Source organism: Zerene cesonia, chromosome 19 (genome assembly GCF_012273895.1).
Source record: "Zerene cesonia ecotype Mississippi chromosome 19, Zerene_cesonia_1.1, whole genome shotgun sequence".
Lineage (NCBI taxonomy): Eukaryota > Metazoa > Arthropoda > Insecta > Lepidoptera > Pieridae > Zerene > Zerene cesonia.
In genome coordinates this window covers 8,675,071-8,690,787 of record NC_052120.1, presented here as the reverse complement: position 1 = coordinate 8,690,787, position 15,717 = coordinate 8,675,071, and the positions used below count along the sequence as shown (strand labels likewise).

Sequence of the window (15,717 nt, the reverse complement as noted above, 5' to 3'; positions counted from 1 at the left end):
TCCGCCTTCGCATTTCTTGCTTTTCATAAAGATTTGACAATACTTCTATCTGTGTTGTTAAGCATTTGAGAGATGTAAAATCTTATTCAAAACTTGTACGTAATTTTTTATTACTCATAGATATCCATCCACGGCGTGTTGTTTATCCAGTGCTATGGAATGGAAGGCGCCTATTTGTAGTCTATAAATAGATTTGTTTACGAAAATAAACAAATAGAGACTTAGAAATTTTGAAAAATTTTTTCTATTCTTTCAAAATTTCTAATTTATAAAGCATTTCAATGCTATAAAACTAAAAATTAAATTTAACAAAGGCCGCGTTCCATCGATACAATATTGTAATCATTGAAATAATGTTTCGTATTGGTTGTGATGGTTCTTAATCATCTCAATAGATGGCGTGGGGTGCCCCTTAGGCACATGAAACCGAAAGAATAGAAGAAATTCGATTACTGTGGCAGGATCACGGGTGACCGAGAGGCTAGGCGTTGCTACGGTTAGGCAAGATACGCAGGTTCAAATCCTGCCTCGTGATCAAATTTTTTCTATTCTTTCAAAATTTCTAATTTATAAAGCATTTCAATGCTATAAAACTAAAAATTAAATAGAGAATTAGTTGAGATGAAGTTGGTCAAACAGTTTTGAAACTCGAACAGAGTCACTAAGTCTGAGAACATTTTATAATCTTACCCGGTTCATCCACAGGTGTGCATACATTGTAAAATGTATAAATTTTGACGTGGGTTTGTATGTACAAATGTTAGTTACCAGCGTTATGCTAAAAGGTGGTCAGTGAGGGTGGCATTTGTATCCTAACGAAGCATCCTGCTCAATTACCTCCTCTTCTTTGTCTCCACGCGAGGAAAATTTCTAGGATATTTATTGTAGTTATCAGGTTTGTGACAATGTATCCGCAATCATAGTCAGCGTGTTTACCAATAAAGATAGTAGCTATTCGGTTAATACAATGATAAGAATATGTTTAATGTGGATGATAAGTAGTTATGCTCGTGATAGCCGAATGTACAGCAACGTTTTGTTATGATAAGGACGTCAAGAGTCTAGTCTATAGATACGCCATTGAAAACATATATTGAGGGTAGCGTTTCTTAGACGATTTTTCTTTGATGGGTGTTTATGGGGATTAGGAGAAGCTTAAATTCAAGTTTGTGTTCGTCACCCTTTTCCCACGGCAGCTTCTTGAACAAAAGGATATCGCGCTTTCACATTTAAATGGACTAAGAATTTAGCAATGACCAACTTTGCACTGAAGAGTGGTAAGATAAGTCTAGGTACACCTGAGACCCATAAGAAATAATGTACTGAATAATATAAATAGGTTCATAGTAATAGCACGCATATTATAATACTATACTAGGTAACTTTTAAGTGTTCAGGTATATACTTACCGCTGGTAATGGTTTTCTAGTGTGATCTAGATGCATCCCACCGACTTCAACCAGGCCGGGCAGCAGGGGCCTGACACCATTCAATGAGTGAAACGTATTCACCAACACCATCGTCATATTAATAGACAAGTCGTACAATGGCACTTCCATGCCAAAATGTTTCTCAATTATCGTCTTTTCTTTCTTTTGTACCGCGATATGAAACCATAAATAATAGTAAATGCTCATTAACGTATTTTGTATTCTCTGTATGAAATTCATGGAAGCAGTCCAGGAACCAGTTGCCACAGGAATGTACGACGGATTGTTTGTTACTCCTATGCGATCCGGAACCCACGGAATCAAAGTACAAGTTGACAGCGCAATGACCGGAGCTTTTATCTCGTACACGTGTAGCAATCCAAGCATACAGTCACTGGTGAAACTCTCGGTTAGAACCACATCATATTTTTCTTTTAATGCATTAACAAGAGGCGGCCAGTCCACAGCTTTAGAACAAATATTCAAAGCCATAGCAGCAAACGCGTCGATGGTGGATACTCTTTCCAACACCTCACCTATTACTGGTGTGCGAAACAGAATGCTACGAGATTCAAAGGATGACAAATTCAACGTTTCCAATCCAACATTAGCAATACCCTGCAAACTTACGTTCGTATAATTTGCAGGTGGGTTTTGGAGAGGGAAAAACGACGCTACCGTTACATGATGTCCACGTTCGGATAGTTCTTTAAGAAGTGGTTCAAATACCATGTAGTGGCTTTTTCCTGTATGCGCGAACAGGCCTAAAATTCTTGCGTTGTGGACATAGTTAATAAATATTGCTAAAATAACGATTACAAACGTGCAGCGCATGTTCGAAGAGATCTTCTCTTTAAAGAGGCACGCGATACACTACGTGATCAAGCCATGCATGCGCCCACTATAGATAGATAATTTGCGAGCTATTTTTATAGACTATCCTGAGCAATCAATTAAGATTAGAAAAACTGACAGTATGAACGCTTTAGTTTTTTCGGTTATATAACTTCCATGAATATAACGATATTATCTTTATCATCTTTTTCATATAATTTTTATTATAATAATAAACCTTTGCTTTGCTGGCGATGGCTCTACCTACCCGAGCATTATGAAGGGCAAAAATTATGAGTAGGTACACTTTTGTATAAAAATTGTATTTGAGCGTAGTTTTAAACTTGAAGCAATATAACAAAATTGCTTTTTTCTATGTATACATTATAGCCCAGTGAAGATAGGTAAAAAAAGGGGTCAACCTCGGAATAAAAGATAATAAGCTGGAAATTGGTAAAAACCTTTGTTTTGTTACCCTAAATATTGTCTCAAAAGTCACAAATCCTATCGTGTCCGCGTCTTAAGATATTGAAGGTCAAAGGTCACAAAAAACGATTTTTCGCGAATATCTCGGTTCCTATTGCTTAAATGATATTTTCACCTATTATGTAAGTTGTAGAGTATAAAATTCTCTACAACTTTTGTCTAAACTTTTTTTTTATACGATCAACTGTTTTTGAGGTAGAGCGCGAAGAGTGCGCAGCGTACAGTCATATATGACGTAATGCAGGGTAAAGCGTGAGTTAAGGTTATCAGTACGTTGTATATAGTCATTATTGACAAAAAAAATTATAATTATTAAGCAATGCCCATTATTTCTGTACTTATTCTTAATTATTTATATTTATTTATTCAACTATTCATCAAATTAACAAAACTAAATAAACCTGTACAATTGTCAACACTTCCACCAACAAGTGTAGCAGCCCGTCAACACAGCAATCGTGTCTACTACCAGATTCAAACGTGGCTAGGGAAGAACTTAGAACCTCAAGAATTTGGCTGGAAGCTTGAAAATGAAATCCTGGAGCCCATAACAACGTTATTACCTTCAGCACCAGCCGAACTACTAAACACAATATTTTGCTAATCAGGGCTACTATGTTCTTTAGCTTGTGGCCAGTGCAATGGACAAGCTTGCCTCAACGCTCCACTATATCCAAGTAATCCCGATGAAGAAAGCACATACGATCCTGAAATTCTAGAAGGTTTGGAAATGAATATGACCGATAATGAGGATGATGACAATGAATTGAATATTTTAGACCGCCAACAAGAAGAAGACGACGAAGAAGAAGATAACTAGCTTCCATTCGCAATTTCATTCGATTCACAAATTATTTTAATATTTAAACCCACATTTTAATAAATGTATAACATGCCATATTTAATGATAAATAAAGGTATATCTAAAATATATTTCCTTACTGTCTTTTTATTTTAAAATATAACTAAAATAGATAATCCAGAATTAATAATATGCTATAGTTGAATAATTAAATATAAATAATTAAGAATAAGTACAGAAATAATGGGCATTGCTTAATAATTATATTTTTTTTGTCAATAATTGACTTTATACAACGTACTGATAACCGTAACTCACGCTTTACCCTGCATTACCTCATATATGACTGTACGCTGCGCACTCTTCGCGCTCTACCTCAAAAACAGTTGATCGTATAAAAAAAAAGTTTAGACAAAAGTTGTAGAGAATTTTATACTCTACAACTTTCATAATAGGTGAAAATATCATTTAAGCAATAGGAACCGAGATATTCGCGAAACATCGTTTTTTTGTGACCTTTGACCTTCAATATCTTAAGACGCGGACACGATAGCATTTGTGACTTTTGAGACAATATTTAGGGTAACAAAACAAAGGTTTTTACCAATTTCCAGCTTATTATCTTTCATTCCGAGGTGAAACCCCTAATATGACTGGGCTATTACCCTGTATTTTTTGATAAGCGTACGCATATGGTGATAACCCGTGAGTGACTTTTTGCGATATAAACTTTTTTTTTATATTGTAGCTACGTCTAGCCTTTCGGCCACCCGTGCTGCCGCTTCAGAAATCGATTTTCTTCTATGTGGCTAAGGGACACCCCACGCCATCTATTGTGGTGATTCCTATTCTTTCATAATTTCTCATTTATAGAACATTTTTATGCTATTAAACTAAAAATTTAATTTAGTAATCGGGTTATTAACCTATGTAACTACTGAACAATAATTGAAGTAGATTTCATTATGTATCTTACCCTCATGCCACAGATTACTAAATAGTCAGGATGGGTTAGGTCATGAGTTAGGTCATCACACGCTAGCTCGACAAATAACCAAATAACAAATGTTAATTTGCTTTACGTTATCTCGCACAGTGCAAACTATTCGCTTCGCTCTGAAAATAGGCATATCCTGCGAGTTCCGAACCCACGTACTAATTTCTGTGTGGTATTTATTTTATTATATTCAAATCCTAAGTCTCCTTTATATATTTGAAATTAATATTTAATTTGATTTATGTGTATATATCAGTATGTTGTATGTATTTGTATATGTATATATGTATATATTATATTACTAGCTGCGCCCCGCGGTTTCACCCGCTTAAGTCCGTATCCCGTAGGAATATTGGGATAAAAAGTTACCTATATGTTATTCCAGTTTTTTTTTTTTTTTTTTTTTTATGTTACAGTCGGCAATGGAGCTGATGGGACGCCTGATGGTAAGCGCTACCACTGCCCATGAACATTTGTAGAGGCATAAGGTCCTTTGCAGACCTTACGCCTGTACAAATGGATTGCCGACTTTTTGGGAAGGGATTGAGAAAGGATTGGCGATAGGAATAAAGGAAAGGACTGGGAAGGGTAAGGATAAGGATATGGGCCTCCGGCTCCCCCACTCACCGAACGAAACACAGCAGAATGCTATTTCACGCCGGTCTTCTGTGGGGGTGTGGTACTTCCCCGGTGCGAGCTGGCCCAATTCGTGCCGAAGCGTGCTCGACTACCACATACAGTTGTCCAGCTGTCTACGTACCAAATTTCATTGCAGTCGGTTCAGCAGTTTTTGCGTGAAAGAGCAACAATCATCCATACATACATCCATCTATACTTACAAACTTTCGCGTTTATAATATTAGTAGGATTATTATTGTATACACATTTATATGAAATATGCTGATCACTCTGTCTATATCACTACCTAATAAAAAAAGGCGTTTTCTCTGTCCCTATGTCCCTATGTATGCTTAAATATTTAATACTACGCAACGGATTTTGATGGGTTTTTTTTAATAGATAGAGTGATTCAAGAGGAAGGTTTATATGTATAATAACATCTAGGTACTTAACTTTATGCAGCTAACATACTTTAAACTATGTTTCTCTTCCCGAGTAACTTAAATGACATAATTATTATAGTGTCAATCTAGATATTGTCAAACAACATTTAAATATGCGTCATTTGATTATTAATTTCCAATAGTTGACGGTTAAATTGATTTGATTTTAATAACATTTCATAGATGGCGCTACTATAATAACAATAATGTTTTTCAACCCCAGTTACTTAAATGGGGTAGTTATTATAGTGTAAAGCTATATAATAGCATGGCTTACTCAAAAACAACATTTAAACATGCATCCTAAGTCGTAAGATAACACGTTTTCTTAGAATGCGTAAGAAAAATAAAGGTTCACAGCTCCTACCCCGAAGGTGATAGCATCATAATATGTAAATATATATACTCCCCGACCTCTTAGTAATATTCATGCAAAATTTGAAGTAAATCCATGCAGTACTTTCTGAGATTAGCCCGGACATACATACAGACAAACAGACAAAAATTCTAAAAACTATGCTTTTGGGTTCTATATCGATTTTATATCACGGCCCAAGTATTCTTTTAAAAAAATATTCAATGTACAGTTTTGACTTTCCTACGATTTTGTTATATGTATAAATAACCTACAACAAATACATATGTAGATGTATTTGTTGTAGGTTATTTTGCTATTTTGTTTCTCGACCCACCAATAATCTATTAATGCTTGTTACCTTTTGCCCGGGTTGTCTGGAAGAGATCACTTCTGAGTGATAAGGCCGCCCAACAAATTGCACTCTTTTTCTTTTTTTATCTTGTTATTAATATATATTTTTTTAAGTCTCCTGTACAATTGTTGTTGAAGAGTAATAAATAAAACAAAATTTGAAAACATCTTTAGATAACAATATACTTTAATTATTATCCAACTCGCGAGATTGTAATCTGTCGAATAATTGTGAATGTGTAATAATTTTCATTATTTTTCGGTGGATTATATCAATCGATACGGAACAATTAAAGAGGCATTACTCATTAGATATGATGGGCTAGGTTTGGTTAGGTTAAGTTAGATTTATATAATAACTAGCTAACCCGGCAAACGCTGTCTTATCTTCCTCTCATCATTTAGGGGCATGAAAAATAGATGTTGGCTAACCTAACCTAACCGATATGCACACAAAATTTCATGAAAATCGGTCCAACCGTTTCGGAGGAGTACCTAACATTGTGACACGAAAATTTTATGTGTCCGAACTAGACGAAATTTTAATGGAACAACAAAATTTCGTCTAGTAATGGAAGACACTAGTTTTCAAATAAAATAGAATCATCAAATCGGTTAACACAATTGAAAGTGCTAATGTTACGTTAGTTCCTCTCGGATTTAAATCAAAGTCAGGGGTTCGAGACCGAACGAGCGGACCAGAAGTTAATGACTTTTCAATTCATAAGCACAACACATCACCACTGCTCGAAGGCAAACATCTTGAGGAAATCGGCATGTTGAAGAATATAAAGTTCGATGACATGTTATATTTGCCTACTACATGTTACTTGGCCAGCCTAAACCCTCGTAGGAGTTGATAATAATGATTATGAAACGTTACGTATCACAATTTTTCGACAGTTTGCAAACTCGCGAGTGAGTAAATTTACCGATTTTTTTTTATTTACAGCGACATATTCACAAGTTGATAATAATTTAAAGCGACGAACGATGATTTGCGCTATTAGGTACCATCTTATTATTATTTGAATTTAATTGTGCATTGTATGATATCATATCTATACAGAGATTTAATAATTTAAAGTATAAATGTACTAGGATTGTTTGATACGAAACATTATTTCATTAGTAGTTGGGCTTGGTAGATCTAAATCTTAACGACAGATTATATAATACTATCCTTAAGTTTATAATTGAATTCAAAGAATTAAAATCATATTATGAAGCTTTTATATAAAAAACAGCATATCAAATTTTGTTTCTACGGGGAGACTGACCGTGATCGCGCTCGTTGTGAAGTGTTCGAAACATCGGGTTAATAATATAATGAATAAATCGCGTTTAAAATCCGTTAAAAAGTTTTTTATCTTGTTTTGTCATAATGTAGCAACTGAACTGATAATTCGCCTGATGGTAAGCGATTACCACCGTCCACGAGCATTCGCAGAGGTACTGGCATTGCGAATGGGCTGCCCGTTTTTAAGGGATAATAAAAGGATTGAAGACTGGAAAGGGTAGTCTCCGGTTCCCCCACTCACCCCACTCAACACAGTAGCATGCCGCATTTCATACTGGTTTTCTGTGGAGGTGTGCTCCACAGAAAACCGCTTGTGTGGGCTCGCTTCCCACATAAATGATAATCACTCATCACATCTTTAAAATTGCTTTCCAATTTGATCGTAATTATCTACTGATGACAAAGATATGCTCTATCGCAACTTGCGACATTTTGTTTAAAAATGTAATCAATAAAAATTTGTAACTATAGGATTGTATCTTACTCTGGTACATTAATCACTGTTGATAATAAATTATACCAAGGATTATCTGTTCAGTGGTTTTTCCATCATTGAATTTATGGATAAAATATTTCAGTTTTTGAATAATTATCTCAATTTCGTATAAATTATGTGGTCGCTCTCCGGAAAGGCCATCACAATAAAAAAAAAATCTCTATAGCCTGCCAACTGATTGTAAATAACAATAAGAAAAATAAAGAATCTCAATTCCATCACTAGATAACATATTTTGCTCTGTGACTCAATTGTGAGAGTTATCTCAAAAATTATCTTAGCTATCTACACACATTCTTAAATCTATTTTCATTTTTGTGTAATAAGATTCACATATTGCGAAGGTTATTTGAGGGATACCAGTAATAAAAGAAATGACATAAAATTAATTTTAATTTATTATCAAAATACTGTACTAGTGTGTTCTAAACTCACTTACGTAATATTGACTGACACTTCTTGTGTGGACCACATAATAAATAAAACCTAAAAGAATAATTCTCCTGTTCTTAAACCGCAATTAGCACCACAATCATCCTGAAATTAATATCAGACGGTATTAAAAACATTGATATAGAAGCAAAACACACATAAGTTTTTAACATACTGCCTCAAGTGAGCTATCTTATGATTCCTGATAAATATGAAGAAATAGAAATTATAGATTTATAAATAAGTTTAATTTTGATTTCGAATAATAAGTTATCCTGATCAAGATAAATTTATGAAATTATTGTATTGTCACAAATCCTTGAGTGTAAAAAGCTTTCAGTAGCAGTATATATATATTATATATATTATATATTTCAGTAGCAGTTTGGCTTTAAATGGATATAAAACAGGTCTAAAGAAGTTGTTTAAATACAAGCTTACAGGTGCAGCTATAAAATAGTATTAAAATTGAGAATAATGAAAGAACATATAAAGATAGGATTTCATTCCCCAACCCTCATCCACATGCTCACTCAGTATTTAACACATAAAATCAATAATTAATGTCAGAAGTTGATAATTTATAGCAAGCATCATGATGACTTGCATTATAAAAATCTATTACACAGACAATTTTGATATTGCAACGAAAATAGCATTCATATATTTAAAATCATATTATATTATAGCAGCCAACCTACTACTTAAACTCATTATCACACTCATATTTATACAAGCAAATACTTTAAGAGATTTATTAAGCTACTTCGAAATATTACACCCTCATTGGTTTAACATCACTTTCCAATATACTAGATAGCATTTTTCAGAACAAAGGAAATATATAATGGAATTCAATGAGCTCTTGTTTCATTTATTTCGACAACTTCCCTCTGTATCAAAATTTTCCTTATCTTTAAATTTTTCTTATCCAATGCTTTAAAACTAAAAATGAAATTACTCCAACAGTTTAGTATGCAGCGTGAATTAACATATTATATACTCACCCATATAAATACAAGAAAAATGATAATAAATAAAATGCAAGTTTAATCCAGCCCTCTCGCTGGCATACTGTCAGAACATCTGCATTCATTATACTAGTGGGGTCATACAGGCCAGGTCCTGACATCACTGGTCGGTTGCGATATCTAGAACAATTATTTGTATGCTAATTAATAAAGAAAAAATGAATCAACATTCAAATGGATGTTTGTAATGAGATTTGTAGAATGTTCTAGGCAACTACTTTAGATAGATATTAAAAAATGTTTAATAGTAAGAATGGTACATTGAGATTTTGCTATTTTAACTACCAATTTAAAGATATTTATAACTAATATTAAGTGCCCTTTTATTTGAAGAGCAATAAGCATGAGATCATAATAGCTTTAATTCTATAGATATGTACATACCTGTATATGTGATAAATGATCAAGGGAAGATTTATTATTAAAGAAAACCATTCTCCAGACAACAAGAACAATAAGTTTATGAACAAATGCAGCAAATACTCCGGCAACACCAACTATAAAGAAAAAAAAGTTATTGAATTATTGTAGGTTACTTGTGTCATTGACCGCTTGTAACAATATATACTAACGGGATTTAAACTGTTACACTGATCTATAGGATTTTTATAATCGGTTTTTAATTCATCAAACGCTATCACGTGGAATATTGAGAAAAATATAAGAAATGCATCAATTATTAACGCAATAATATAAGAAAACGCAGGGAAGCTAAACGCCATTTTGACAAAACAACTTTGAGTTTGACAATTGACTCGACAACTGACGGCCCATTGAAAATGAAAAGTCATAAAGTAAGCAAAAGAAATAGCTCAACAGCCAAATTACAAGAAAAAAAAATTGTGGAAATTATCAGTAACCTATCTATTATATATAATTATTCATGCTATTTTCTTCTTACCTGCTATAAGTTGGATTTTACGTATAACATAATTTTATTTTGTAGCACTAATACATAACACGTATTTCTTTTGAATTATCTAGAACTTGTACGAAAAATATTTGACAAATGAAAATTCACCAACTCAGCTGTAGCCTGTAGCCTGTAAGCCTGTAAAATTCTATTTGGTACACATACATATTATAATGTTAGTGTTTAGCTTGTGATTAATTTGCGTAAAATAATTGAGTACAGGATGTTTAACTTATGAAGACAGTAGATACAATAAATATTCATCTATTCACCCAGAGTTTTCGTGAGATGTGTTTCAAATTTATAGTTAGATACTTGAAACAGTAAACATGAAGGGATTGTTTTTATATTTTGTGTTTAATCTATTCGGAACCATCCTTTGCATAGAACAAGACTTTAAAGGATTTGATGATAGTATTTTATTTACAATAAATTGGCCAGGATCTCCAGATACACTTGAAAATCTTGTCGATAAAGAAATAAAACCTGAGGTTTGTTACATACTATTTAATTTCTTTGCTCATGTTATATAGCGCTCCTTTGCTTTTAAGGTGACCAAAGCTCGAGTAGATTACATTGTTGAAAAAATTGGGCTTTATCAGTTTTATTCTCAGTTGAAAATTTTAAGTCACATCTTATTACAGGAAAATGAAATTTTACAAGTGACAACCACACACAAGGAACAATATGAGTGTCGTCTACCAAAACTGCAAAATAAAGTGACAACAAGTATTGAAGACTATGATGGACCTACACCATTTGAACTGTTGAAGCCGATATTCTCACAGAAGATTTGCTCCTATCGTTTGGAGAGTTATTGGAGCTATGAAGTGTGCCATGGTCGGCATGTTAGACAGTATCATGAAGATAGAGAGGGTTTGTAGACTTTTATTGATATAAATTTTGATCTTAATACTTACTGAACCGTTTTAAGTTTTAAATGCAGTTGTTACTTTGAAAAATAAAAAATCGTTTCAGTGAAATTTGCTGTTTCCAGTGTTTAAAGCACCTTTCCTCCAAGGCTTATTAGAAGTTTTCACCCTGCATATATAATGTATCTGCTTATGGAAGATGACTGTTATTGTTTAATACAATATTATTATAGGAAAAGAAGCAAAAACCCACGAATATTATTTGGGCCGTTGGTCCGAAGAGGAGCATTTAAAATTGGGTGAAGAAATTAAAGCAGCTCAGGCAGCTAGAGAGAAACTAAAAACAACTAAAGTGGAGGGAACAACATTGCCGTATGTGGAAATGGTTATGAGTGATGGTAACTTTTGGTATATATAAATATATAAATGATTTCTAATAAGAATGCAAACATAAGCATACTAGTTTTTCATCCGTTTCTTCACCAGCCTGTTAAAAAAACCCATGGAAATAAGTTGATATTGTGTTATGGGTGGCCTAAGTCGGAAAGGAATGGAAAGCGCATGAAGAGGCTTATTCTTAATATTCATATTCTTTGTCTCTGACAAAAGACAGACAAAGCATAAGAATTAAAAAATTATCATGTTACAAAACTGGACCTATTATTTAATGGTTTGCTTGACAGCAGATCAATGGATAATAATTTATTCGGATCCACTATATTTTGGTGTATGTGATACATAAAATATGTTTGATCATTTAAAAAATTGTTCATCTGAACATTTGGTAATTTTTTGTAAATGTCTTGTTTGGAAAAAGTATGCCTATGATGTATTGTTCCTCCCATTTAGAAATTAAACTCTGAAACATAAATTATATCTTCATAATATATCCTCTGGATATTCAATATCACAATAAATTTATCACAATATGCCAAACATGTTCAGTGAATGTTCCAGTCTGCCTTGTATTACCATGACAAGTATGTAATACTTATATAAAACGTAACATGAGGAATCACTAATTCCCCAGTAACAATTAATCAAAGTTATCTTACTAATAAATAAGTATGTGTGAAATGGTAGCATGCTACTGTGTTTCGTTTGTTGAGTTCGGGAGACAGAGGCTTTATTGCATTTACACACCCATCCCAGTCCATTCTTTTACTCATCCTCTCGTCATCAGACATCACTTAAAAGCAGGCAACACATTACAAATTTTCATGGGTGGTGGTCATCAAGTGAACCTTTAGCTCAGCTGCCCACTTTTACATAAAAAAATTGTTACATAGTTTTTCTCGCTAGAATCAACATTACTTGATTGCATTATTTTAGGTACTATATGTGACTTGAGCGGCCAACCGCGTAAAACAAGAATATTATACGTGTGCTACACGCACGGCAAGCACGAGATATATTCTATGAAAGAAACGACAACATGCGAGTATGAAATCATAATACTCTCTGGATTGCTCTGTGACCATCCGCAGTTCAAATCGAAGGACGTATCTGAGAACGAAATAAATTGTCTCCCAATTGGCGATGCGCCCAAAAAACCGAGGAATCTGTTGAAAAGTGAAGTGGAAAGCATGAAGCTAAACCACCAGTCAATAAGATTAAGCAGCAATGTAAGTATTTGATTGACTAAATTGGTATATTACTTTGTTCTTTGTAATTGAGTATTTTGCTAGACACTTGAGAATAATTAAATATACAATATATCTGTTGTTGGTTCAGAATCTAGTTTTTAAGTACACATGGAATGCATTGGAAAACTTTGTGCAAAAAAGAATAAATTAGTTTATTAGTTAGATTTTGTGTTTAGATAGAATTTTCATGCAGTATCTTATATTGTTTTGTTGACTTTGTTGCTTTTTTCTTTTTCAAGTAATATTTTAATAATCTCCTTATGTTGTTATTATGCAGTGTATTTGTTTTTCTTTGCTTAATTAACACCTATGTTGGCATGTTTAGGAGAAGGATGCTAAAGATGTTCTCGCTGTATTGAAAGTTGAGAAAATTGATAAGGTAATTTTTTATTTTGCATGTCTTTCTTTTTTTGTTTTTCTTTGTTTATTGCACTCTAATTGTAAATACTCAATGTCTAATATGTTCTGCCCATAATGTTATAACCCTAATGTGATGTTGTTTTTAAGTGACACGCTTTTTTTAACCTTTTTAAAATTGAATAGTTTATTAAATTATTATATTCTGTTCCAAAAAACAACTAAAGTTTTTATGAATTAAATCCTCAATATTACTTACTAGCTTTACACCCACGGCTTCGTCCGCGTATCAAAGGGTAAGTAAGGCAATACCGGGGTTTTTCCCGACTAGTTCCCATAATTGTGGGAATTCTGGGTTAAAAACTATCTTTTAATCGAAATCAGTGCAGTGGAAGAGGAAGACAGAGTACTTTCGCATTTTTAATCTTAATTTAGTTTATGTTTATAGGCGTGAAATAAAATGATCATGCTTCTGTCAAAATCACATTTCTTTCTACTATGTACCTTACCTATTAATATAAAATTTTAAAAGAAAATTACCTACAATTGTAAATAATTTATAAAATGTATTTTGTTGTTGTTACAAAATATTAATTACATGACTAATGATAATTATTCAGGACGGCGAGACGCACTTAAAGTTTGAACTGCATCCCATATCTGAGGAGGGTGAAGTCGCTCAGCAAAGTAAAGCCCCACCACTTATTGACAAGCCGGCCCCGATAACCGACGATTCGCCTGTGCGAGCTTTTCTCAATGGGGAGAACTGTTTGGATGGGGTGAGTACATACATACTAACATTATTTATGATATATTTATTGTTAAAACCTAATGCGTCGAAAGACACTCGGTTAGCCCAGACACAAACACAAAATACAGTCAGGATTGAAAATATCTTACATGTTGAGGTCGGTTAAAAAGCGGTTATTTTAATATTACAATCATGGCACTCTAAGGCATGGTAAGGATATTTCGGTCGGTATATTTCGTAGGTATATTATATACCTACCAAATGATATGATATACTAGCTTCGCTCCGCGGTTTCACCCGCGTTAGTCCGTAGCCCGTAAGAATATGGGGATAAAAAGAGAAAATTGCCTATGTGTTATTCCAGTTGTCCAGCTATCTACGTACCAAATTTCATTGCAATCGGTTCAGTAGTTTTTGCGTGAAAGAGCAACAAACACGCACACATCCTTACAAACTTTCGCATTTATGATATTAGTAGGAAGTAGGATGATGATGGATCTCAGCATACAGACACACAACCTAAGCTTAGAGACACACGGATGGCGGTGAGCGAGTTTGTTTCACGCAATATAGTGACAGGGTATCGCTTGGTAGGGCACCGGCTGGTGGAAGTACGAGTTCTGCTACGGGCGGCACGTGGCGCAGTACCACGTGGACCGCGCGGGCGCGCGCACGTCGCTCACGCTCGGCCACTTCGACGAGCGCGCGCACCTCGACTGGATCAAGGAGAACCGGGGGAAGGCGCCGAAGCCCGTCGGTGAGGCCCATACCCTTCTCCTTACCCTGCCCACTCCTTTTCTTTATTCCGCCCTGCAATCCTTTCTTGGTCCCTTTCCAAAGTACCAATGTACCGTATCAAAGGATCGGTGAGGCGGTGTTCTTGTTATTTTGTTTATTTTATGTTGGCAGCCGGAGATCCGTAACCTTTTCCTTACCCTTTCCAGTCCCTTCCATTCTTTTCACTATCATGAATCTTCAATTGCACTATATCAAACATTGCGATCGATTTATTTTTGTATGCCCGAGAGCTGAAAATTAATTTTGAATTGCTGAAATTGTCATGGGCAGTAGTAGTGCTTACCATCAGGCGACCGGGTCGTCGGCCCTGGAGCTGGTCTTCCATGGCCGACGATGATATAAAAAAAAAAATAGGACAACAGCTAGTGGTACGTCTGGTGGTGACCCGCCACCGCCTGTGAACGTTTGCAGAGATAGTGCTTCTGGTGGAATTAAATAATTTCCTTATTTATATGATCCGTTTGACGACCGGAGAAATGCAATGGAGTGAGAAGGAAAAGGAATGTTTACGTATATAGCTTTGAGTAGGTGAAAATGTACTGCCATACTTGAGACACTTTTTTATTTTACACGTCTTAAGAATTTTTAAGAATATGACTGATACGTAAAATCTTTTTTATAGCATTACGTTATTGTATTTTGTTCGTTAGGATGCAATTCCAACTAAAAAAATATTCAGTATTTATCTTAGACCGAGCGAATGGTGGACTATTTCCGTTTTGGGTTATAAATATTGATCAGCGTTTAGTAGGGTAGGCAATTTCTTTATGAAATGTACGCCACTGATCATTGGAAGAAA

General features: G+C 34.3%; 3 protein-coding genes across 4 annotated transcripts in view; 1 reads left to right on the top strand and 2 right to left on the bottom strand.

The window, feature by feature from the left end:
* LOC119834407 (UDP-glucosyltransferase 2-like) overlaps window positions 1–2,309 on the bottom strand; it is a 26,412-nt gene extending 24,103 nt beyond the window's left edge. Inside the window, exon 1 of the mRNA XM_038358762.1 lies at window positions 1,410–2,309. Coding sequence (XP_038214690.1) covers window positions 1,410–2,264 — 855 coding nt within the window. The 5' untranslated portion in view covers window positions 2,265–2,309. The remainder of the gene's footprint in view (window positions 1–1,409) is intronic.
* A 6,189-nt stretch (window positions 2,310–8,498) lies between these two features.
* Window positions 8,499–10,349, bottom strand: LOC119834247 (protein cornichon). Its single transcript, XM_038358581.1, has 4 exons — window positions 10,154–10,349; window positions 9,966–10,078; window positions 9,558–9,701; window positions 8,499–8,655 (listed from the first exon to the last, which is right to left on the bottom strand). The coding sequence occupies exons 1-4, from the start codon at window positions 10,301–10,303 to the stop codon at window positions 8,628–8,630; spliced, it is 435 nt and encodes a 144-aa protein (XP_038214509.1). The 5' UTR covers window positions 10,304–10,349; the 3' UTR covers window positions 8,499–8,627.
* Window positions 10,350–10,598: 249 nt separating this feature from the next.
* On the top strand, window positions 10,599–15,005 carry LOC119834245 (endoplasmic reticulum lectin 1). Of its 2 annotated transcripts, XM_038358579.1 has the most exons (7): window positions 10,599–10,985; window positions 11,139–11,370; window positions 11,600–11,764; window positions 12,699–12,991; window positions 13,338–13,391; window positions 13,990–14,148; window positions 14,715–15,005. In XM_038358579.1, the coding sequence occupies exons 1-7, from the start codon at window positions 10,824–10,826 to the stop codon at window positions 14,988–14,990; spliced, it is 1,341 nt and encodes a 446-aa protein (XP_038214507.1). In that variant the 5' UTR covers window positions 10,599–10,823; the 3' UTR covers window positions 14,991–15,005. The 2 variants fall into 2 exon arrangements, with proteins under 2 accessions (XP_038214507.1, XP_038214508.1); XM_038358580.1 differs by lacking the exon at window positions 13,338–13,391.
* The last annotated feature ends 712 nt before the right edge of the window (window positions 15,006–15,717 follow it).